The sequence below is a fragment of the Callithrix jacchus genome, chromosome 17 (genome assembly GCF_049354715.1).
Source record: "Callithrix jacchus isolate 240 chromosome 17, calJac240_pri, whole genome shotgun sequence".
Lineage (NCBI taxonomy): Eukaryota > Metazoa > Chordata > Mammalia > Primates > Cebidae > Callithrix > Callithrix jacchus.
The window spans coordinates 42,804,262-42,828,719 of record NC_133518.1 but is presented as its reverse complement, the minus strand read 5'-3'; the positions used below and the strand labels follow the sequence as shown (position 1 = coordinate 42,828,719).

General features: G+C 43.5%; 1 protein-coding gene and 2 long non-coding RNA genes across 3 annotated transcripts in view; 2 read left to right on the top strand and 1 right to left on the bottom strand.

Moving 5' to 3' along the window:
- LOC103788807 (uncharacterized) lies at nucleotides 1-17,652 on the top strand. Its single transcript, XM_008983738.5, has 5 exons — nucleotides 1-60; nucleotides 3,117-3,348; nucleotides 6,737-6,886; nucleotides 14,495-14,687; nucleotides 17,498-17,652. Exons 2-4 carry the CDS (start codon nucleotides 3,286-3,288, stop codon nucleotides 14,642-14,644), a joined length of 363 nt encoding a protein of 120 aa, XP_008981986.3. The 5' UTR covers nucleotides 1-60; nucleotides 3,117-3,285; the 3' UTR covers nucleotides 14,645-14,687; nucleotides 17,498-17,652.
- LOC118148868 (uncharacterized) lies at nucleotides 15,309-19,524 on the bottom strand. The gene is made up of 2 exons (XR_004735912.3): nucleotides 19,254-19,524; nucleotides 15,309-15,518 (listed from the first exon to the last, which is right to left on the bottom strand). It is a non-coding gene; the product is annotated as an uncharacterized LOC118148868 (long non-coding RNA).
- The window catches only part of LOC103788806 (uncharacterized), a 20,814-nt gene continuing 14,059 nt past the window's right edge, over nucleotides 17,704-24,458 (top strand). Inside the window, exons 1-2 of the long non-coding RNA XR_614832.5 lie at nucleotides 17,704-18,087; nucleotides 19,576-19,671. This is a non-coding gene — a long non-coding RNA (uncharacterized LOC103788806). The remainder of the gene's footprint in view (nucleotides 18,088-19,575; nucleotides 19,672-24,458) is intronic.

Sequence of the window (24,458 nt, the reverse complement as noted above, 5' to 3'; positions counted from 1 at the left end):
GTCTCCAGGGCGCTGGACGCCAGGCGGGCAGCGGGCTCGGGATGCGGAGAGTGAGCGCGAGTGAGTGCGGGCGCCCGGCGGGCGGGCAGGGGCCGGAGGAGGTTGCCCAGCCTCGTGAACTGTGAGACCCGGGGAGAAATGCTCGATCGATCCCGGGAGCGGGGCTCCACGGAGACCTTGGTGTACGCACCTCCCCACTGTCTCCGGAGGCGCACCTCCCCTACCCACCCGCGCAGCCGCAGGGCGGGGGCAGGGACAGTACACGCAGCTGGTCTTTTCCTGGCCTCGGGGTGGGCAGCTGGGATTCTTGAGCGAAACGTCTTAAATGCACGCGAGCCTCGGAGAGGGAGCGCGAAGTCGCTCCTCCTTACGGGCCCTCTCCGTGTCCCCTGGGACTCAGAGGTGGGACCAGGAGCTGTCCAAGCTGCGGGGGCAAGGTCCCAGAGCAGGGCCCTCTGCATCCCCCTCGGGACAGAGGGCAGGGTCCAGCCGCCCCCACTCTCAGCCTCTCCTCTGGCACCCACACTATTCCATCTCCAGGACACTGGGGAGGGAGAGGCACTTTCAGAAGAGAGAAGTAAAACCTAGACAGGGCGGGACACATACACCTTCGACCTTCCATAACTATTCATTAGTGATTCAATCAATACTGACTTTGATAAATGTGATAAAACATTAAGTGAAAAACTCAAGACTCAAAAGTGTCCTCTTAGAGCATTTGCAGAATCTATGTGAGTAGTTCGTGCATCTGCAAATACTTTAAATGTTGGTGAGGAATAATCCATAATGTGAGCAGTATACTGTATATACTACCTGTCTCAGCTTGGGCTACCATGATGAAATATCATAGACTGGGTGGTTTAAACCACAGAATTTTCTCACAGTTCTGGCAGCTGGAAGTCTAAGATCAGGGTGCCATTTCAGGAGGTGGGTTTCATTCTGAGGCCACTCCTCTTGGCCTGCGGGGAAGGGGTGTCACCATTTCTTTGAGTGCTGGTTTTTTGTTTGTTTTTTTTGTTTTTTGTTTTTTTTAGACAGTCTTGCTCTGGTGCCCAGGCTGGAGTCCAGTGGTGTGATCTTGGCTTACTGCACCCTCTGCCTCCCATGTTCAAGCAATTATCCTGCGTCAGGCTCCCAAATAGCTGGGATTACAGATGCGTGCCACCACGCCCAGTTAATTTTTTGTATTTTTAGTAGAGACTGGGTTTCATCATGTTGGCCAGGCTGGTCTCCAACTCCTGACCTCGTGATCCGCTCTCCTGGGGCTTTCAAAGTGCTGGAATTACAGGCGTGAGTCACCGAGCCTGGCCATTCTCTGCGTGCTCTTATGGCCCATATCTTTGTGCCTGAAACAGTACTGGGAGTCAGGAGACCCAGTTCTGTTTTCAGCTGAAGTAAGTCCCTTCTTTTCCTTCCTTGATCCCAGAAGATCAAGGTTACAGTGAGCTGTGATTGTACCTCTGCATTCTAGCCTGGGCAACAGAGTGAGATCCTGCCTCTACAGAAAAAAAAAAAAAAAAAGATTGAACTCGCCCAAGAAACGGTTTTCTATAGCTGCCAAGTCCGGTTGCTCTGCAGCAGCAGCCTGGAGCACAGCCTTGTGAGGGGACACAGGGGTGATGGCCGTGACTGAAAGAGGACTGCTAGAGTTAACAGTGATCCTGGTTTGCCTCATGATTTTCTGGTTTTAGCACCCAGTGTTCTGAGTTAGATAATGTGTAAAGTCCCAACCAGAACTATGATACTGTGATTTCCCTTACCCTAGTATCTGAATGTCTCTGCATTTTACTGGTTCATTCCCCTTTCTAGAATGCTTTTCACCCATGATGGGCTTATTTGCTATGTAAAAATATGATACTAATACAACTGTGATCTAATTTGAAATTGTAAAACCAAACACTGCATATTATCACTCATAGGCGTGTGTTGAATAATTAGAACACGTGGACACAGGGAGGGGAGCATCACATACTGCAGTCAGTTGGGAGGGCTAAGGGAGGGACAGTGGGGGGTGGGGAGGGTGGGGAGGGATAACAAGGGGAGAAATACCAGATACAGGTGATGAGAGGAGGAAGGCAGCAAACCACCTTGCCATGTATGTACCTATGCAACAATCCTGCATGATCAGCACATGTACCCAGAACCTAAAGTACAAAAAAAAAGAAAAAGAAAAATTGTAAAATACTTCCAGCTAATAATTCACATGGCATCTATCCGATGTTGCTGGCTTTCTCTTGAAATTTTAAATTATCTTATAGTGCCCTGTAAATCCGTGGCAGTGCCCCGAAGCACCTCAGTGCAGTTTGGGAACTGTGGCTTGAAAGCAAAAGCATTACTAGAGATAAACAGAAATATTAAATAATAACAAAACAGTAGATTCCCCAGGAAGATTTATCAGTTCTGAATGTAGAGGCACCTAATAACACTGCTTCAAAATATATAAAACAAAAGTTGGAAGAATTAGTAGCAGAGATAGACAAATTCACATTTACATACCTCTTAATAACTGGTGAAATAAGCATATAATAAATTCAATAAAGATAAATGTAGTGGGAGGCCATTGAAGAGTTTTAAGCAGAAGAGTCATATGACCTGATTTACATTTCAAAAACATCACTCTGGCCCATAATCCATTTTACAGATGGAAAAATGGTCACTTGAAGAGGCTTCATAATTTATCTAAGGCTACCCAGGGGGTCAAGAGATAGAGAAAACACTAAAGTCCAGACCACTCAACTCCAAAGTCCACGTTCTTAACCACTGTGATATATGACTATCTGGCAAGAATTGTGTCTGTAAAGGGAACTATGCCATTTAAAAGTCAGTATGTTCTTGGTAATTTTTAGTAACCAGTATTAGTGTTAATTGCATTCCATTGTAACTGAGTTCCAGTGGGTACTGCCTCAATTTTGAAGAGTCTAAAAGAAGGACATAGACCCATGAATAGGGAAATAGAACAGTTCCTTTCAGTGGTCGCCATTTTGACTCCTTAGTCCCATTTTAAGATAAATGAAGCGCTTCAAGATTCTCAAAGCAGGATATGCAGCAATATTTGTCCTGGTGTTTTCAGTGGAAGAAGTATGTTCTGCTCCTTAAAGAGACACCTGCATATTCAGTTTCAGGGCAAGTTACTGTTTTCAGAATCCAAGTGAAATCTAACATTATAAAACAATGCCAAGAGCAAACGAAGGAAAGCAAAGATCTGAAGGGGCACCCTGCCCATCGTTTTGATTCTTCAAGTTTCTGAAAACGTATGAGAAGCACTGTGTGCAGTCTCAGCCATCCATGTGTCCAGCTGTCAAAAGGGACCTGAAAAGCAGCATTGACAGTGACCAGGTGCTCAGGAAGGTGAGTGTATGGTCTTCTTTTTTTATTCTTCTCTGAAATGAACTGGCTGGGGTTTACTCCCAAGGCACATGGGTCCTCAGTCCTTGTGTCACCTTCCAAGGGGTTCTTTCTGCCTGCCGCACAAATAATACCACAGCGTTGTAGTAAAGAAAGAGTTTGGGCCGGGCGTAGTGGCTCACGCCTGTAATCCCAGCACTTTGGGAGGCCGAAGCGGGTGGATTACGAGGTCAAGAGATCGAGACCATCCTGGTCAACATGGCAAAACCCAGTCTCTACTAAAAATACAAAAAATTAGCTGGGCATGGTGGCGCGTGCCTGTAATCCCAGCTACTCAGGAAGCTGAGGCAGGAGAATTGCCTGAACCCAGGAGGCGGAGGTTGCGGTGAGCCAAGATTATGCCATTGCACTCCAGCCTGGGTACTAAGAGCGAAACTCCATCTCAAAAAAAAAAAGAGTGAGGGCTGGGCGCGGTGGCTCACGCCTGTAATCCCAACATTTTGGGAGGCTGAGGCAGGTGGATCACAAGATCAGGAGTTTGAGACCAGCCTGGCCAACATGGTGAAATCCCTTCTCTACTAAAAATACAAAAAAAAATTACCTGGGTGTGATGACAGGTGCCTGCAATCCTAGTTACTCTGGAGTCTGAGGCAGGAGAATTGCTTGAACCTGGGAGGCAGAGGTTGCAGTGAGCCAAGATCATGGTACTGCACTCCAGCTTGGGCCATGGAACAAAACTTTGTCTCAAAAAAAAAAAAAAAAAAAAAGCATTTGATTGACACCAGGCAAGATACACCATGCAAAAGACAAGTTATTACTCAAATCAGTCTCTCCAAAAATTCGAGATTGAGGTTTTTAAGGGCAATTTGGTGAGTAGGGGGGTCACAAAGTAGAGAATGCGGATTTGTCGGGTTGAAGATGAAATCATAGGGAATTGAAGATGTCTTCCTGCACTGAGTCAGTTCCTGGGTAGGGTCCACAAGACCAGATGAGCCAGCTTATCCATCTGAGTGGGCCAGCTGGTGCTTTGGAACAAAAGGTCTGCAAACTATCTCAAGCACCGATCTCAGGTTTTACCACAGTGACTCCTAAACCATCATTTCTAATCTTGTGGCTAATTTTCCTGCAAAGACAGTGTAGTCCCCAGCCAAGAAAGGGATTTGTTTTGGGAAAAGTTTGTTATTATCTTTATTTCAAAGTTAATCTATTAATATAAACTAAGTTCCTCCCCAAGTTCATTTGGCCTGTGCCCAGGAATGAGCAAGGACAGTTTGAAGGTTAAAAGCAAAAAGGAGTTGGTTAAGTCAGATTTCTTTCCTTTCTTTGCAAAGGTAGTTTGACTTGCAAGCCCAGAGCTGGCTGTGTCACCCGCTCTGCATTACTGACTGAGGGGAGTACAAAGCCTGGCTTGCCACCGAGGGCCTATTCCGCCCTTCTCCTCCCTTCCCACTTTGACCTCCACAGCTGCCCCTCCCATCCCTTCCAAAGGGCCTGATCTCACACCACTTCCCTGGAAAGGCCACCAGCCCCTCCTCCACATCTGGAAGGCCCAGCTTAAAAGTCAGCACTTCAGTCATCCCTGCAGGACCTCTGTTCCCGGGGACTCCAGCCACCCCCGCTGACCCCTCCAAGTGAGGGCCTCCTTCTCTTGGCTGCTGACGCGTCCCTACCATGAGGCCAGAACTGCACTTGCCCGCGCCTCCCCTCCTGAGCTGGCTCACTTGGAGTGAGACCAGCAGTCAGAATTCTGACTCCAAAAGCACCGGGTTTCAGAAAATATTCTCATGTCAGATCTTTTCTGAGATTAAATCTAGGACTTGGATGTGAGGGGGAAAGAGGAGAGGAGAGAGGTCAGCACCAAGATGAAATGGGTAACTTGGGAAACGGACACCTGACAGACCAGAAGGGGGAGGCTGGCACCCCAAAGACAACTGGGCCAGACCCCGACTCTCCCTCTGTACTCTGAACTTCCAACTCCCCAGCTGCTGCTCCCTCTCTCCTTTCCTTCTTCCAAGCCTCCTTCTACCTAGCACTGCCTACACTCTGCCCTCCTTCATCTGCCTCCAATGTCTCTCTGATCCTTCCTGTCACAGTGCCTTTGCTGGGGTCCCTGCCATGTCTCCCTGCTCATCCCAATGGAAGACCTTCCCAGAACCAGCCCTTTTGTGGTAAAATTGTTCCTAAGTCATGTTTTTAAATCTACAGTTCTTATAATCAGCTTCTACTACTTAATTATAAGGGCTAATCATAACTTGTTCAAACCAGTCCCTTCAGCAATATTCAATTATTTTTTTATTGCAATCACCATCAGAAATGCAATTAACATCATGACCCCACATATGGTATCGGCATGCATCAGTACCACCATAAGGGCTGTTTTTATGTTGGGTGGGTTGCTTGGGTGGGGTCTCCATCATGATTTTGAAAATCATTAAAAGTCTCATGAGATAATCATTATCCTTAATAAGAGATACTCGAAAAATTTCCCTTCTTTTCTACTTCGTTAAAGAAGAAAAAAGAGGCTGGTTATGGTGGCTTGCACCTATAACCCCAGAACTTTGGGAGGCTGAGTTGGGAGGGTTGCTTGAGGTCAGGAGTTTGAGACCAGCCTGACCAACATGGTGAGAAACACCTCTACAAAAAATTAAAGAGTTATCCAAGTGCAATGTCACCCACCTGTAGTCCCAGCTACTTGAGAGGTTGAGGTAGGAAGATTTCTTGAGCCTGGCAGTTTGAGGCTGCAGTGAGCTGTGATCACCCCACTGTACTCCAGCCTGGGTGACAGAGTGAGACTCAGAAGGAAGAGAGGAAGGGAGGGAGGACTGTAACTGACTAGATTGATTTTCTGATCCAATAACACTGGGTAACCTGCTGGAAAAATCTCTGCCCTATAGGACTTTTCATGGAGCTTTGTACGTGGCTGGAACTTTATAAGTTTGTCTTGCACACTTGATCCAAATTAATACTTTTTTTTTTTTTTTTGAGATAGAGTCTTGCTCTGTCACCCAGGCTGGAGTGCATTTGCATGTCTCAGCTCACTACAACCTCCTCCTCCCTGGATCAAGCAATTCTCCTGCCTCAGCCTCCTGAGTAGGAAGACTACAGGCATGCACCACCATGCCAGGCTAATTTTTGTATTTTTAGTAGAGATGGAGTTTTACTATGTTGGTCAGGCTGGTCTTGAACTCTTAACCTCAGGTGATCTGCCCATCTCAGTCTCCCAAAATGCTGGGATTACAGGCTTGAGCCACTGTCCCCAGCTCAAAGTCAATACTATTTTAAATGTTCTTCTGATGTTGTTGTGTAATAACAGTATTCCTTTTCCACTATTCAGATGCATAGACTTCTCCTCATGACATCCACTGTCATGCCGTTTTTTCTTACACTCCAGTTTATGCTTGTAAGACCTGATGACTCCCCACCAAGAATCCCACCAGTTTCCCTGGAACCTTTGCTCACAATTCAAGATGAGTGTTACACACTGGAGAAAGAGATCTGCATCTGTGGCCTTCAACTGAGCGACTCAGAGATTGCCAGACTTGTGAGTTATGGTTTTAAAAAATATTTCTTCAAACCTTAATATAAGCATATTATATCATGTGTTCCAGCTGTAGTTCATGTGATTACTGATTGATACACTACAAGGTTTTCTCTAAAACCAAGACAAAACCAACACTATTTTAAGTTAATATTAAGTTAAATATTTCAAACATAAATATGGAGAAAATATTAGAACTGACCATGATCCAATTGTAATATACTATTTTTAAAGGCATAACATTTGCGGATACTGACAAAAATATTATTATATATACATGCATGTGTTTATTTGCAAAATGGAATTATACTCTGTATGATTTTGTGTCTCTTTTACTCACATTATATTGTCAAGATTTCTCCACGTTTATAAAGTTTGACTGCCATGATATCACACATAACCTTCATTCTTGAAAGACAGTTTTGCTGGATATACAATTATAGATTAACTTTTTTTTTTTTTTGAGACAGAGTCTCACTCTCTTGCCCAGGCTGGAGTGCAGTGGCATGATCTCAGCTCATTGCAGCCTCCATCTTCCAGGTTTAAGCAATTCTCCTGCCTCAGCCTCCCCAGTAGCTGAGACCACAGGCATGTGCCTCCACACCTGCCTAATTTTTGTATTTTTAGTACAAACAGGGTTTCACCATTTTGGCCAGACTGGTCTTGAACTCCTGACCTCAGATGATCCACCCACCTCAGCCTCCCAAAGTGCTGGGATTACAGGCATGAGCCACTGCACCCAGTCCTAAAATCTTAATAAATGGGTTTAACAACATTTTTGATAGATTTAGAGAGATAATTAGTAAAATGAGGACAGATAATAAGAAAATATCCAGAAAGAATGAAGCATGAAAAGAAAGAAAGGTCAAAAGAAAAGGTAAGAGACATAAGTAGATAGGCTGGTTGCTGTGGCTTGTGCCTGTAATCCCAGCACTTTGGGAGGCCAAGGTGGGAGTAACACTTGAGCCCACGAGTTTGAGACCAGCTTGAGCAACATAGCAGGACCTCGTCTCTTAAAAAAAAAATTAATGAACCAGATGTGATGGCACATGCCTGTAGTCCCAGCTACTCAGGAAGCTGAGACAGGAGGATCGCTTCAGCCTGGGAGGTAGAGGCTACAGTGAGCCATGACCACATCATTGTACTGCAACCTGGACAACAAAGCAAGGCCCTGTCTCAAAAAAAAAAGAGAGAGACTTAGTAGATAAGTGAGATAATCAACACATGTGTAATTGAAGTCCCAGAAGGAGAAGAGAATGAGAATGAGACAAAAGCAATACTTGAAAAGATAATAGCTAAGAACTTAAACTGATGAAAGACATAAAACACAGATTCAAATAGAGTTGTTAATCCAAGAAGGTTAAACACAAAGAAAATTTAGAAACATCATAATAGCACTATTAAAGACCAAAGACAAAGAAAATATTAAAATTAGTCAATAAATAACACACTCGTATCTGACAATGGAAGTTAGTAACCAATAGAATATCTTCAAAATCCTAAAGGGAAAATGCCAACTAAGAATTCTATACCCAACAAAAATATTTTTCAAAAATGGAAGTGAAGCAAAGACATTGTCAGAACAACAGAAACTGGAAGAATTTGTCGCAAGCAGATCTTCCCTAAAAGAAATACTAATGCACATTCTTTAAAGAAAAACGATCCCAGATGGAATGTTGAAGGTGTGGGAAGAATCAAAGAGCCATGAAAATGGCTTTCTTATATAACTTAAAAGACCTGACTGTTAATTTTTTTTTTTTTTTTTTTTTTTTGAGACAGAGTCTCACTCTGTCGCCAGGCACCAGGCTAGAGTGCAGTGGCACAGTCTCGGCTCACTGCAACCTCCGCCTCCTGGATTCAAGCAATTCTCCTGCCTTAGCCTTCCGAGTAGCTAGGACTACAGGCACGTGCCACCACACCCAGCTAATTTTTTGTATTTTTAGTAGAGACGGGGTTTCACCATGTTGGCCAGGATGGTCTCGATCTCTTGACCTCATGATCCGCCCGCCTCGGCCTCCCAAAGTGCTGGGATTACAGGCTTTTGACTGTTGATTTTATATGGAGATATAAGCGGCAAAAAATAAGCAGGACAATCTTGAACACAAAGAACAGAGCAGGAGAATTTTCTCTAACAGATATTAACACTTCTTATAGAGCTACAGAAATTAAGGTCGTGTAACATTGCGGCAAGCATAGATAAGTATACCAATGGAAAAGAATAGAAAGCCTGGAAACAGTCTTACCTTTATGGACATTTAATTATTGACAAAGATGACAATGCATGGCGTCGAGGAAAAGATGGCCTTTTCAATCAATGATGACAAGACCACTGGGGATAAGCATGGGGTATAAAGAAGCTTGATCCCTACTTCACATCATACCCCGAAATCAATGCTGGTGGTTTGCAGGGTTGAAAGGCAAAGCAATAAAGTTTCTAGAAGATAATATAAGAAAACATCATCATGACTTTGGAGTGGAAAAGTACTTTTTTAGAAGTATACAAAAAGCACTAATCATAAAAGAAAACATCAATTAAGTTAGACTCCATTAAAACTAACAACTTTTGTTCATCAAGAATTACCATTAAGAGAGTGAAAAAGCAAGCCACAGAACTGGAAAAGATATTTGCTATGCATATAATCAAAAAGGATTCTTAGGCAGGATATATATATAACTCCCATACATCACTAAGAAAAACAAATTATCCAATAGAAACATGGTCAAGAAACTTGAGGCCGGGCGCGTTGGCTCACGCCTGTAATCCCAGCACTTTGGGAGGCCGAGGCGGGTGGATCATGAGGTCAAGAGATCGAGACCATCTTGGTCAACATGGTGAGACCCCCGTCTCTACTAAAGATAAAAAAATTAGCTGGGCATGGTGGCGCATGCCTGTAATCCCAGCTACTCGGGAGGCTGAGGGAGGAGAATTGCCTGAACCCAGGAGGCGGAGGTTGCAGTGAGCCGAGATAGTGCCATTGCACTCCAGCCTGGGTCACAAAAGTGAAACTCCATCTCAAAAAAAAAAAATAAGAAACTTGAATAGGCACTTACCAAAAAAACTATCAAATAGCCAATAAAAATATTAAGAGGTGCTCCACCTCGTTAGGAATGAATGGAATTCAAATTAAAAACATGAAGGGATACTACTACACAGCCACTGAAATCGTGAAAATAAAAGTACATCATCAAGCATTGGTGAGGAATTGGAGCAACTGGAATTTTCATACACTGTGGTGGGAGTGTATATTCACAGTCACTTGGAAAACTGTACTGCAGTATCTACTGATTCCAGAGTCTGTGACCCAGCAGTTCCACTCTAGGTAAATATCCAGTATGAATGTATGTACATGGGCACCGGGAGACTTACACAAAAATGTTCATGGAAATCAATAACTGGAAATAACCCAAATTTCCATCAACAATAGAATAAATGAAGAAATTGTAGTATATTAATATAGTGGAATGCTATGTGGCAATGAAAATGAACTAACTGTGGCTATACAAAAATAAAATACGATGACTCTCACAAGCATAATGTTGTACAAATGAAGGGAGGCACAAAAGAACGAATACTGGCCGGGCGCAGTGGCTCATGCCTATAATCCCAGCACTTTGGGAGGCCGAGGCAGGTGGATCATGAGGTCTGGAGATCAAGACCATCCTGGCCAACATGATGAAACCCCATCTCTACTAAAAAGTCCAAAAAATTAGCCAGGCATGGTGGCGTATGCCTGTAGTCCTGGCTACTTTGGAGGCTGAGGCAGGGGAATCACTTGAACCTGGGAGGCAGAGGCTGAAGTGAGCTGAGATCACGCCACTGCACTCCAGCCTGCTGACAGAGCAAGTCTCTGTCTCAAAAACAAAACAAAACAAAAAAAAGAATGAATACTGTATGCTTGAATTTATGTAAAGTTCAAAAAACAGTTACAACTCTAATGTTTGTTTATCACAAAATTATGTTTAGGAAAGAAGGAGGAAGTAGAGAATAGGTAAGGAAACTAGCGGTCATTTTCTAGTCTCTTTTTTTTAAAATCCCTTATTTTATTTCTTTGAATGTGTTCAAGTCATTTTCTATTCTGCCTAATAGTTTCAATAATCTGAATTATTTGTGGGTCTGATATTGTGATCTCTTGCTTCTACTGGCTTTTACTCATGGTGACACCAATTTGTGTGTTTGGTGATTTCTTTTTTACTGTTTACTCATATTTCCAAGGAAAATGGTTGTGGCAATTTCTGGAGCTCAAGTTTGAAGAGAGCTTCCTCTTCAGGGCTTGAATTTGTGTCCGCCATTCACTCTGGGTGCTACCATCCCAGGCTTACATTCAATTAAATTCTTGACTTGCGATTTCTTTGAACCATCCAGATGGTTAATTAATGCAGGGTACAAAACTGTATTCAAGCTAGTCTGTGAGTTCTCAGGGGACACATTTTTCCTTATATTTATCAGTCTGAGATAGGCAGTTTTCCCCAGGGTCCTTTGGGAAAAGGGAGAATTGGGTTTTTATTCTCTGAGATAGGCAGTTTTCCCCAGGGTCCTTTGGGAAAAGGGAGAATTGGGTTTTTATTCTAGCTATCCTTACTCTAAGAGAATAAAACTATTGGCCCACTTTGTACTTTGGGATGTAACTTCACGCAGCATTTTCTACGTGACTCCTTGTCTCCAGTGGCTATGACTCTATCTCCTATTCCCTGGGCTCCATGATCCATGAAAACCAACTACAGTTTGAATGATGCTCCCAAAGGAAAAGCTGGCGTCAGTGCTCTGCATATCCCACTGGGCTCCCACTTTCTCTCATTCATTGACCTTTGGGTATTCCTCATTAAACTGCCAGCCAGTCGACACATTTTGAAAAGAGATTTTTTTTTTTTAATTCTTAGAAGAAAACATAGAGGAAAAGCTTTTTGACCTTGGATTTGGCAATTATTTCTTGGAAATGACACCAAAGGCACAGGCAGAAAAAAAGAAAAAGTAGATAAATTGGACTACATAAAAATGTAAAACTTCTATGCACCAAAGGATGTAATCAACAAAGTGAAGAGGCAAACTTATGAATTGGGAGAAAATAATTGCAAGTTGTGTATCTGATAAGGGGTTAACATCTAGAATATATTTTTTAAAATTGCTACAACTCGGCTGGGCATTGTGGCTCATGTCTGTAATCCCAGCACTTCCGGAGGCTGAGTCAGGCAGACTGTTTGAGTCTAAGAGTTCGAGACCAGCCTAGCACCATGGTGAAACCCTATCTCTACAAAGAATTAGCCTGGCATGCTGGCATGCACCTGTAGTCCCAGCTGCTCTGGAGGCTGAGGCAGGAGGATTGCCTGAGCCCAGGAGGTGGAGGCTGCAGTGAGCTGGGATCACACCACTGCACTCCAGCCTGGGTGACAGAGTGAAACCCTGTCAACAAAACAAAACAACTGCTACAACTCAACAGCAAAACAGCAAGCAACCTGATTTCCTTCCTACCTTCTCTCCTTCCTTCCCTACTCCCTCCCTTCCTCCCCTCCTTCCTCCCTCCCTTCTTCCCTCCTTTCCTCCCTCCCTCCCTCCTTTCCTTCCTCCCTCCCTTTCTTTCTTTCTTTCTTTCTTGGTTTCTCACTGGGTCACCCAGGCTGGAGTGCAGTAGTGCAATCAATCTCACCTGACTGCAACCTCAGCCTCTCCGTTTCAAGTGATTCTCGTGCATCAGTCTCCCAAGTAGCTGAGACTACAGGTGCACATCACCACGTCTGGCTAGTTTCTTTTGTTTTGTTTTTATAGTAGAGACAGGGTTTTACCATATTGGCCAGGCTGGTCTCAAACGCCTATCCTCTAGCAATCCACCCACCTTGGCCTCCCAAGGTGCCAGGATTATAGGCATAAGCCACCACACCTGGCCACAACCTGATTTAAAACAGGCAAGGAATTTAACTAGACATTCATCAAAGAAGATATACAAATGGCCAATACATGCATGAAAAAATGTTCAACATCACTAATCACTAAGGAAATGCAAATCAAAACCACAATGACATGCCAATCTTGCTATCAAAAAAGCAGAAAGTAACAAATGTTGACAAGGATGTGGAAAAGTTGTAACCTTGTGCACTGTTGGTGACAATGCAAAATGGTGCAGCCAGTATGGAAACCAGTATGACGGTTCCTCAAAAACATAAAAATAGAATCGCCATATAATTCAGCAACATCACTTGTGAATATATACCCCAAATAATTAAGAGCAGGATCTCAGAGAGAGATTTCTATACCCATGCTGACAGCAGCGTTATTCATGATAGCCAAAAGGTGGAAGCAACCCAGGTGTCCATTAACAGCTGAATGAATAAGCAGAATGTGGTATATTCAGCCTTAAAAAGGAAGGAAATTCCGATACATGCTGCTGCAGCATGAGATGAATCTTGAGGACATTGTGCTAAGTGAATAAGCCAGTCACAAAATGACAAATATCATATAATTCCACTTACACCATGGAGCTAGGGTCATCAGATTTATATAGAGAGAAAATAGAATGGTGGTTACCAGGGTCTGCGAGAAGAGGAGAATAGGGAGTTATTGTTTAATAAGCAGAGTTTCAATTTTACAAGATGAAAAGAGTTCTGGAGACAGATGGTGGTTAGGATTGCACAACAATGTGAATGCTTGATGCCACTGAACTGGATACTTAAAAATGGCTAAGGTGGTAAATGTTATGTGCATTTTGCCACAGTCATAAAGTTCTTTTAAACATGTAGCCTGCAATTTTAGTTGCTTTTATTCAGACCATCAGTCAGGGTACCCAGTGTGCTCAAGCTGGAAATAAGATGTTGTCCATGCAAGTTAAAAGTGATTCTTGGCTGGGCAAGGTGGCTCATGCCTGTAATCCCAACATTTTGGGAGGCTGAGGCAGGTGGATCATGAGGTCAGAAGTTCAATACCAGCCTGGCCAACATGGTGAAGCAGGAGAATTGTTTGAACCCAGGAGGCGGAGGTTGCAGTGAGCCGAGATTGCGCCATTGCTCTCCAGCCTGGACAACAGGGTGAGACTGTCTAAAAACAAAACAAAACAAAAATCCTTAGCCGCTCCTTAAAGGTAGCCCTCTTGCTAATCTGGAGACTGCAGAGGAATTCTATCTTGGATAGCATGGTCCTTGCCGTGGCAGTACTGGTGCCAAAGGACTGATGGTGCAAACCTCTGAGTAGGAGCTCTAGGATCCAGTCAAGAGCCTGTTAAGCACAGACCGATGCTAACATAGGCACTGACATGCCACATTGGCTCCTCTGTCCGAAACATGCTTGCAGAATCCAATCCAGCACTCAAACCAGGCACCTCTCATTAAAGAGGCCTTGGGCACCAGCTCTGTAGTTAAGGTTGCAAGAGCCTTTTTAATCTCTGCCGAAGTATAATTTGGAATCCTATATCTGACCATGTCATTACCTCAAAATCCTGGAATTCTCCAAACTCCACCAAAACCTCTTCTAGGCTTAAATTCTGAACCGAAGGGATACTCAAGTTGTGGTGCTCTAATTGCTAAAAGGTGGCCTGTTCACGACATTCTCATGATTTACATTTTAAAAGACACTCTCCTTCCATTAGGTGGGTATTTAACTGTCATTGGTATCCATTGTTACCACAGGAAGTGACCCGGCTATGGGCCCTCTGCACAGGAAACTGTGGGAACTTGGGCTGGGCTCATGTGTTGACTCCAATCCAGATGCTTCCATCTGAGGAGCTCCTAGTTGCTGAATCTGCACAGTCCAGTTCTCAGTGGACCTCCAACTCCTAATCATATTTAGGGCTATGGCCGGGCGAGGTGTAAGTGCTCCAAGGTAAGTGCTGGGGAACTTGGCTCTACAATCCTGTTGGGGCCACCTAAAAGGAAGACATTTTGCTCTCTGGTTAAAAGTGACCTTCTCAGTGGTCAAGTCTGATTCTTCTTCTTGAATATGTGTGGGACACAAAATAATGTCTCCCAAAGATTTTTGCCCTAATCTTCAGAACCTGTGAATATATCACCTCACATGGCAAAAGCGACTCTGACCATAAGTTAAGGATGAAATACGAAGATCATCTTGGATCATCCTCATGGGTCCTGCATAATCACGGGGATCTTTCTAGGAGGGAGGCAGGAGAGTCCGAGGAGATGGAAGCAGAGGTTGGAGTGACGTGAGGAAGGGGCCAGGAGCCAGGGAACATAGGCAGCCACTACAAGGTGGAAAAGGCAAGCAAAGTAATTTTCCTCGGGACCTTTAAAGGAATACAGCTCTGTTGACACCTTGACTTTCACCTTTAAGACCTATTTCAGAGTTCAGACCTCCAGCACTATAAGATCTGAAACTTGTATTGTTTTAAGGCACTAAGTGTGTGGTCATTTGCAGCAGCTGCAAGAGAAAGCTACTAGTGTGTTAATCAGATTTTTTAGGTTAAAAGTGAAAGCAACCCAAACAGAATTAAAGACGAGCATGGGTTTATTGGCTCACATAACTGGGACATCCATGGGTACAGCTGTCTTCAGAGATGACCGAATTCAGGGGCTCAAACCACCTCACTAGGAGACTCAGAATTTGCTGCTCTTGACTCTACTTCCCTTCCAAGGGTTGGCCTTCCTTCCTCCGGCTGCAGCCAGGCTTTCTCCAAGCAGGAAAAGACAGCTGATGTGCCTGCCAACAGTCCCAGGGCTGTATCATCATGACTATCATCAACCAGAAAGTAAAGTCTTCTTTCTTCCAATGACTGTGTGTCATATCCCATAGGGAGATTCTGATTGGCCCTCCTTGGGTCACATACCTACCTCTAGGCCCAATCTCAGGTCAGAGTGAACTGTGATTGGCCAGGATGTATCCCACACCCATCCTTGGAGGGTAGAGCACTGTGCCCAGCAGCCCTGCCAGCACCACCAGATTTGCAGTGGGGAATTGGCAGTCCCCCAAAGAGTAGACAGATGGGAGGACAAATGCAGGACAGACCAGAATGACAGCTGCTTACTCCCCTGTAAATGGTTTTCCATAGCTGACATTTAACTTCAGCTGAGAGCCACATATTGGGCAGTGGGGTTGGGAGTAGATGGGGGAAGAGAGGCTAAATCTGACAACCCTATTCCATTCCCATCACTTGTGAACAAGATTTCTCAGCACTTCAACTATAACAATGAAAACTGGAAATAGAATTGATGCTAAACTGCCTCGTGCTAGCAGTAATATTCAATGGATACATGAATTAATTATAAAAACAAATAGGCCAGGTGTGGTGGCTCACACCTGTAATCCCAGCACTTTGGGAGGCCAAGGTGGGCAGAACACGAGTTCAAGAGATCAAGACCATCGTGGCCAACATGGTGAAACCCCCTCTCTACTAAAAATACAAAATCTAGCTGGACGTGGTGGTGCGCCTTAATCTCAGCTGCTTGGGAGGCTGAGGTGCGAGAAATCGCTTGAACCCCGGGAAGCAGAGGTTGCAGTGATACAAGATTGCACCACTGCACTCAGCCTGGGTGACAGAGTGAGACTCCATCTCAAAATAAAATAAAATGTAAATAAAACAGCACCATCCATCTCACAGAGCAATGCATTCAGAATTTATTTTTGTATGTAATTAGGATCAATTACATACTTCTAAAAGTTGATGAATAACTGGATAAGAAACTTTTAGTACTTTAGAGCCTTATAATTCCAATATTTTTTTTGGTTTTTTGTGACAGGGTCTCACTCTGTCACCCAGGCTGGTGTGCAGTGGTGCGATTTTTGCTCACCGCAACCTCTGCCTCCCAGATTCAAGCAATTCTCATACCTCAGCCTCCCAAGTAGCTGAGGCACAGGTCACTACCATGCCTGGCTAATTTTTATATTTTTAGTAGAGACGGGGTTTCTCTATGCTGGCTGGGCTGGTCTTGAACTCCTGGACTGCAGCAATCTACCCACCTCAGCTTCCCAAAGTGCTGGGATTACAGGTATCAGCCACTGTACCCAGCCTGATCCCAATACATTTTTAAATTTGAGTATTTGTACATGTAGCATTTTTATTACAGAGAAGTATTACAAGATTAGCTATAAAATATGTTTTAATACAAGATTTCACAGAATAAATAGAATGGAAATAAAAGTAAAACACAAGAAAAGGGAATAATAATGTCAATTGCTAAAGAATAGTTTGCTCACATTTGCTGCTGTTGCAGTGTTCTGGTGGGTGAGGGTGAGTATCAAATGGTTTGATTAAGATTCTATTTGAATCAAAACCACATTGAGATACCATCTCACGCCAGTTAGAATGGCGATCATTAAAAAATCTGGAGACAACAGATGCTGGAGAGGATGCGGAGAAAAAGGAACACTTTTACACTGTTGGGAGTGTAAATTAGTTCAACCATTGTGGAAGACAGTGTGGCGATTCCTCAAGGCCTTAGAAATAGAAATTCCATTTGACCCAGCAATCCCATTACTGGGTATATATCCAAAAGACTATAAATCGTTCTACTATAAGGACACATGTACACGAATGTTCATTGCAGCACTGTTTACAATAGCAAAGACCTGGAATCAACCCAAATGCCCACTGATAATAGACTGGATTGGAAAAATGTGGCACATATACACCATGGAATATTATGCAGCAATCAGAAATGATGAGTTTGTGTCGTTTGTAGGGACATGGATGAATCTGGAGAACGTCATCCTCAGCAAACTGACACAAGAACAGAAAATGAAACACCGCATATTCTCACTCATAGGCGGGTGATGAAAAATGAGAACACATGGACACAGAAAGGGGAGTACTAAACACTGGGGTCTATTGGGGGGAAAGGGGGAGAGCCAGGGGGAGGGGGAGGTGGGGAGGGTTAGCCTGGGGAGAAATGCCAAATGTGGGTGAAGGGGAGAAGGAAAGCAAAGCACACTGCCATGTGTGTACCTACGCAACTGTCTTGCATGCTCTGCTCATGTACCCCAAAACCTAAAATCCAAAAAAAAAAAAAAAAGATTCTATTTGATCCACTAAAGGGAATAATATAACAGATTTTATGTTTAAATGTTACTATTTGCCATATTCCAAAAATCTCTTTTGAAAATTCAAAAGTGATGATGAAAAACTTAGATACCAACCTAAGAATGTGCAAGATGGTACATAAACTTTTTAATATTCCTCTAGGATGTTATAAGAGCAAAAATGTTTGCGACCACTGCTCTGTGAGGCTGAATGTTTGATCTCCTGTTCTGTGAGCTACGCCCAGGCCTCCTGGTAACTCTTCCTTCTGGTCAGAGTCAGGCACAGTGGCTTTCAGCTGATGACAACCAAAGAGCCCACATGCCTTAGGACCCAGTGACAAGTTTGTTTTCTTAATCTTAATTACTTGTTATGCTGCATAAATACAATTTTATTTGTTTTTTTTTTCTTTGTTTGTTTGAGACAGAGTCTCATTTTTCACCCAAGCTGGAGTGCAGTGGGGCAATCTCAGCTTACTGCAACCTCTACCTCCCGGGTTCAAGTGATTCTCCAGCCTCAGCCTCCCAAGTAGCTGGGATTATAGGCATGTGCCATCGTGCCTGGCTAATGTTTATGTTTTTTAGTGGAGACGGGCTTTTGCCATGTTAGGCTGGCTGGTCTTGAACTCATGACCTCAAGTGATCCGCCCGTCTCAGCCTCCCAAAGTGCTGAGATTACAGGCTTAAGCCACTGTGCTCAGCCTAAAATACTTTTTAATATAAGATTTTGCAGAATAAGTAGAATTGAAATCTAAGCATAATGTCCATTTTTACATTATTCCCTTTTCTTCTTGTGGGCAGGAAAGGGTGAGAGTGGGCAGGAAAGGGTGAGGGTGGGCAGGAAAGGGTGAGGGTGGGCAGGAAAGGGTGAGGGTGGGCAGGGAGGCCTGTCGGGTGACCATTGTCCTCTAGGAGAGAGCTGTCCACCCAGGTGAGATGAAGGCATTAGCAGGGAAGGCAGTGAGAAGCAGTCAGACTCTGCATTATCCCGCTTCCTAACGGATTGGATGTAGGGTACAAGGGAAAGGAAGAGTCTAGAATGACTCCAGAGTGATACATTATAATATGTAGCTTTAAACATGCCAACAAAGGGTTCCTCCCTGCTACATTCTTTCTAATTCCAGGGCTTTGGGGTCACTTTTAAAGAAGGCAGCTTTGGAATGTAAAGAAGTAACACAAGGCTGGCAGGATGGTTCCTGGGCTCTAATTGGTTGCATGTTCATCCTGAGACTTTAAGGAAAGAAACACAAAAGCCACAGGACCGAGCTGGCTGTGGTGGCTCACACCCGTAATCCCGGCACTTTGGGAGGCCAAGGCAGGCAGATCGCTTAAGGTCAGGAGTTTAAGACCAGCCTGGCCAACATGGTGAAAGCCTGTCTCTACTAAAAATATAAAAACTTACCCAGGTCAGGTAGTGCATACCTGTAATCCCAGCTACTCGGGAGGCTGAGGTGGGAAGATCACTTGAAACCGGAAGGCAGAGGTTGCAGTGAGCAGAGATGGCACCATTGCACTCCAGCCTGGGCGATGAGTGAGACTTCATCTCAAAAAAGACAAAACCACGGGACTGAACTGAAGTGAATGTGATCTTGACAAGAGGTCAGATCATTCTCTCTGGTGAGAAATATCTCTGGGTAAAGTGAACATAAAATAAAGGCCACAACCAGCATCAAGGTGTGTCAGAAACCCATTCATTTGACTTTAAACAGGCTGCTTTTTAAAAAATCTTTTTTTTTCCAACCAGCCAAACAGAGAGGAAGTTCAACTATGAACGAGATTACAAAATCGTCTGAAGCTGTAACAGTGAAAACTACTTCAGGGAAGAAAAAGAATAACAAAGGTATTTTTGTTGTTTCAACTATTCCTTCCACTTCCCTCATCTTCTAAGTCACTTCCTCCTTTCAGGAGCTGTGTGTTCCAATACTAAGTAGTTGCACCAAACAGAGAAAAACGCAAGTGGAGAAAAAAAGAACACTCAGTGTCTTGTGACTTTCATGTAAACCAAACACCAAATGGCTTTGCCACAGCCATTAGAGGAATTCATCCTTGACAGGTTCAACATTCCCCCTAAAAAATAGTAATGGGGCCTAAGCTGGTTTGGGAGTAATCTCAGCAATGAACAGCCTGTGGGATCTGGGCAGTTCAGCTCACAGACTTTCATCCTATGACTCTTGCTTAGAATCAGCAACTGTGTAATCCAGAAGGAATTTTAAGAAATCAGCGACTCTATAACCTCTGAACTGGGTTAGACTAAATAAGAAGCTAAGTATTAAAGATGGCAGCTAAGTGTTAGGCACCCGGATTCTATTCCTGACACTTCCACTCACGCCTGGCTCTCAGAATCCTCTTCTGCAAAAGGAGAACTTTTCACTCATGGGATCCTAAATTCCACCCCAGCTTTACCATTCTGAAATTCTAAAGAGACGTTGTAAGATTTTCACCGCATGGTCGTGAACACAGTCTTTGGGAAACTGCTTGTGGAGGCTAATATAAATTTGTGTTGTTCTATTTTAGTCTGTTTCTTGTTTTTCTCTACCATGAGTTTGGGGAAGGGCAACTGGCCCTTGTAGTGAAGCTTGTCACCCTTTGGCTTTCTCTTCTTCAATATTAATCTTTTTTTCTGTGGTCTTTTTCTGTCCTGGAAATTATCCTTATAACTCCTCCATGAAATCTCATTGAATTAGCAAATTACAAATTCTTATGATCTAGAATGTCAGGTGAAACTATAAAGTAAGAAAATTGATCAGGCTGTCTCTGTTATCTGATATTAATATAGCCTTTCCACTGGGCAGAGCTAGATTTTTGGAAAGTCTACTAAAAGGAAAAAAAAGAACCAGGCGAGGTTATCATTTGTTTTTGACAGTGTCTTAGTCAGCTTGGGCTGCTAGAATAGAATAGAATACAACAAAGTGAGTGGCTTAAATAGAAAACATTTATTCCCCACCATTCTGGAGGCTGAGAAGTCCAAGATCAAGGCACTGGAAGATTCAGTGTCTGGGGAGGGCTGCTTCATAGACGGCCCTTCTTTTCCAGTGGGAAGAAGACTAGATAGCTTCCTGTGGTCTCTTTTCTAAAAGTACTGTGAACTCAGGAAATCGGAGACAGATTTCAGTTAATTTAGAGTTTATTTTGCCAAGGTTGAGGATGCACCCGAGGCACAGCCTCAGGAAGTCGTGGCGACATGTGTCCACAGAGGTCAGGCACAGCTTGGTTTTATACGTTGAGGAAGACGTGAGACATCAATTAATATATTCAGTCTAGAAAGGCGGGACAACTTGAAGCAAAGGCTGGAAGACTCAAAGCAAGGAGGGACCTTCCAGATCACAGATAGGGAAGACACAAACTGTTACATTCTTTTGAGTTTCTGCGTAGCCTTTCCAAAGGAGGCAAATCAGATAAGCATCTATTTCAGTGAGCACAGGAGTGACTTTGGATAGAATAGAATGGGAGACATGTTTGCGCTAAGCAGTTTCCAGTTTGAGTTTTCCTTAGTGATTTTGGGGGCCCAAGATATTTTCCTTTCAGAATACAAATCGCATTCACAGGGGTTCCACATTTGTGACCTAATTATCTCCCAAAGGCCTACACTTCCTGATTCCATCACATTGGGGTTTAGAATTTCAGCATATGAATTTTAGGGTGACACAAACATCCAGTCCATAACATAGTTACCATTTGGGACTATTTTCAGCCAAAAATTCTTCCATGGGAGTGAGTTGGGATTCCTGTGAAGATAAGAATAATCAGCATCTCAGGACAAGTGGCCCTGCACTGGGCTAGATGACCTTAGAGGGGAGAGGAACGCTGGGTCACCAATCCTAACTTGGCATCTCAGCATCTTTTACCATAACGTAGTAAAAGAACAAAGAAGCATCTAACTGCATCTCACAGTGCAGCTAACTCAGCATTGCAGAAAAACCACTGGGTCAAGATCTTTTTGGGAGTTTCAGACCCTCTGAAGGCTGAGGACAGGCCCTGACCACTCTTATTTCTTGAGCCTTCCTAATTTTAAAAACAAAACTTAATTAATGGCAAAGAAGTTTAAATAGACTGCATACTATTTGAAAACTTTACAGTTAATGAGATAACTCTTCTAACACACACACAAATCCCAGGAAATGCCTGCATAACATCATTAGGCAACAGTACCAGAAGCTGATTATGAGGCCCTTTGTAAATGTGACTCTTCCTGTGTGCCACACCCCAGGGTAGCCCTGGCAGATGTTACCACCTCCTTCATCCCTATATAGCCCTTGCCAGTTTTAAACCCCCTTAGAAGGTGGATAGTTGGAGAGAAAAGTTGAAAAATAAAAAAGAGCAATATGACTACTCATCCTTCAGCTTTTAAATAACAGCATTTTTGAGACCCAAGTTATAATCCCTTTCAGCTACTAAAACTTGGTACAAAGCTTCCAGGCTTGCTTCTTTTGATCTTCGTGAGCCATATGAACTCTCCCACCAACCCCCAGGGGAGTCAAGTGTCTTACAATTTTCCAAGAAAGAGGTTAGGGGCCTTGGAGAACTGCAGGTCACCTGTGGTCATTCTTTCAGTACACATTGTTGGAATAAAATGTCCTCGGAGCCCATTCTAGGCTGGTGTGTGAAGGATGTAGTGAGGAATATCCCTGGTTCCTGCCCCAAGGATGTACCTTCTGGTCACTGCAGTTGCCTCAACAGAGAATGGTTCTCAAGTGGGGCACAAACACCTTGGAACCACTCCTTGAAGGCAAGAAGGACTTACTTCTGCTCGGGCTCCCAAAACAAAGTACCACACACTGGGTGCCATACACAACACAAACCTACTATCTCAACCAAGTGCAGTGGCTCACACCTGTGATCTCAACACTTTGGGAGGCCAAGGCAGGCTGATCACTTGAGGTCAGGAGTTTGAGACCAGCCTGGCCAATGTGGTGAAACGCTGTCTCTACTAAAAATACAAAAAATTAGCCAGGCATGGTGGCAGGCGCCTGTAATTCTAGCTACTCAAGAGGCTGAGGCAGGAGAATCACTTGAACATGGGAGGCAGAGGTTGCAGTGAGCCGAGATCATGCCATTGCACTCCAGCCTGGGAGACAGAGCAAAACTTCATCACACACACACACACACACAAAACAAAACAAAACAAAAAAGTCCAGGCCCAGACAGATTCACAGCAGAATGCCACCATTCATAGAAGAATTGATATCAATCCTATCGACCCTATTCCATGAGATAGAAAAAGAAGGAACCCTCCCTAAAACATTATATGAAGCCAGCATCACCCTAATACCAAAACCAGAAAAGGACATAACCAAAAAAGAAAACTACAGACCAACATCCCAGATGAACATAGATGCTAAAATCCTTAACAAAATACTAGCTAACTGAATCCAGCAACATATCAAAAAGATAATCCTCCATGATCAAGTGAGTTTCATACCAGGGATGCAGGGATGGTTTAACATATGCAATAAATGTGATACATCACATAAAGAGAATTTAAAACAAAAATCACATGACCATCGCAATAGGTGCAGAAAAAGCATTCAACAAAATCCAGCCTCGCTTTACGATTAAAACTCTTGAGCTGGGCACAGTGGCTCACGCCTACAATCCCAGCACTTTGGGAGGCCGAGTCGGGTGGATCACAAGATCAAGAGATCGAGACCATCCTGGTCAACAAGGTGAAACCCCATCTCTACTAAAAATACAAAAATTAGCCAGGCATGGTGGCACACGCCTATAGTCCCAGTTACTCAGGAGGCTGAGGCAGGAGAATTGCCTGAACCTAGGAGGCGGAGGTTGCGGTGAGCCGAGATTGCGCCATTGCACTCCAGCCTGGGTAACAAGAGCGAAATTCCATCTCAAAAAAAAAAAAAAAAAAAACTCTCAGCAAAGTCCACATACAAGGGACATATCTTAATGTAATAAGAGCCATCTATGACAAACCCACAACCAACATAATACTGAATGGGGAAAAGTTGAAAGCATTCTGTCTGAGAACTGGCACAGGAAAAGGATGCCCAGTCTCACCATTCCTCTTCAATATATTACTGGAAGTCCTAGCCAGAGCAATCAGACAAGAGAAAGAAATAAAGGGCATCTAAATTGGTAAAGAGGAAGTTAAACTGTCACTGTTGCTGATGATATGATTGTTTACCTAGAAAACCCTACAGACTCATCCAGAAATCTCCTGAACTGATAAAAGAGTTCAGCAAAGTTTCCAGATACAAGATTAATGTGCACAAATCAGTAGCTCTTCTATACAACAACAGCGACCAAGCCGAGAATCAAATCAAGAACTCAGCCCCCTTTATAATAGCTGCAAAAAACAAAATATTTAGGAATATACCTAACCAAGGAGGCAAAAGACCTCTACAAGGAAAGCTACAAAACACGGTTAAAGAAAGCACAGATGACACAAACAAATGGAAACACAGCCCATACTCATGGATGGGTAGAATCAACATTGTGAAAATGACTACCGCCAAAAGCAATCTACAAATTCAATGCAATTCCCATCAAAACACCACCATCATTCTTTACAGCATTAGAAAAAACAATTATAAAATTCATATGGAACCAAAAAAAAGTCTGCACAGCCAAAGCAAGACTAAGCAAAAAGAACAAATCTGGAGGCATCATATT

What these genes read in the sequence shown, in the direction of transcription:
- LOC103788807 (XM_008983738.5), top strand. Translation starts at nt 3,286, where the DNA reads ATGTGTCCAGCTGTCAAAAGGGACCTGAAAAGCAGCATTGACAGTGAC. An exon ending in GTGACCAGGTGCTCAGGAAG is followed by an intron (nt 3,349 to 6,736) that starts GTGAGTGTATGG and finishes CTTACACTCCAG; the next exon opens with TTTATGCTTGTAAGACCTGA. An exon ending in ACTCAGAGATTGCCAGACTT is followed by an intron (nt 6,887 to 14,494) that starts GTGAGTTATGGT and finishes TTGTTACCACAG; the next exon opens with GAAGTGACCCGGCTATGGGC.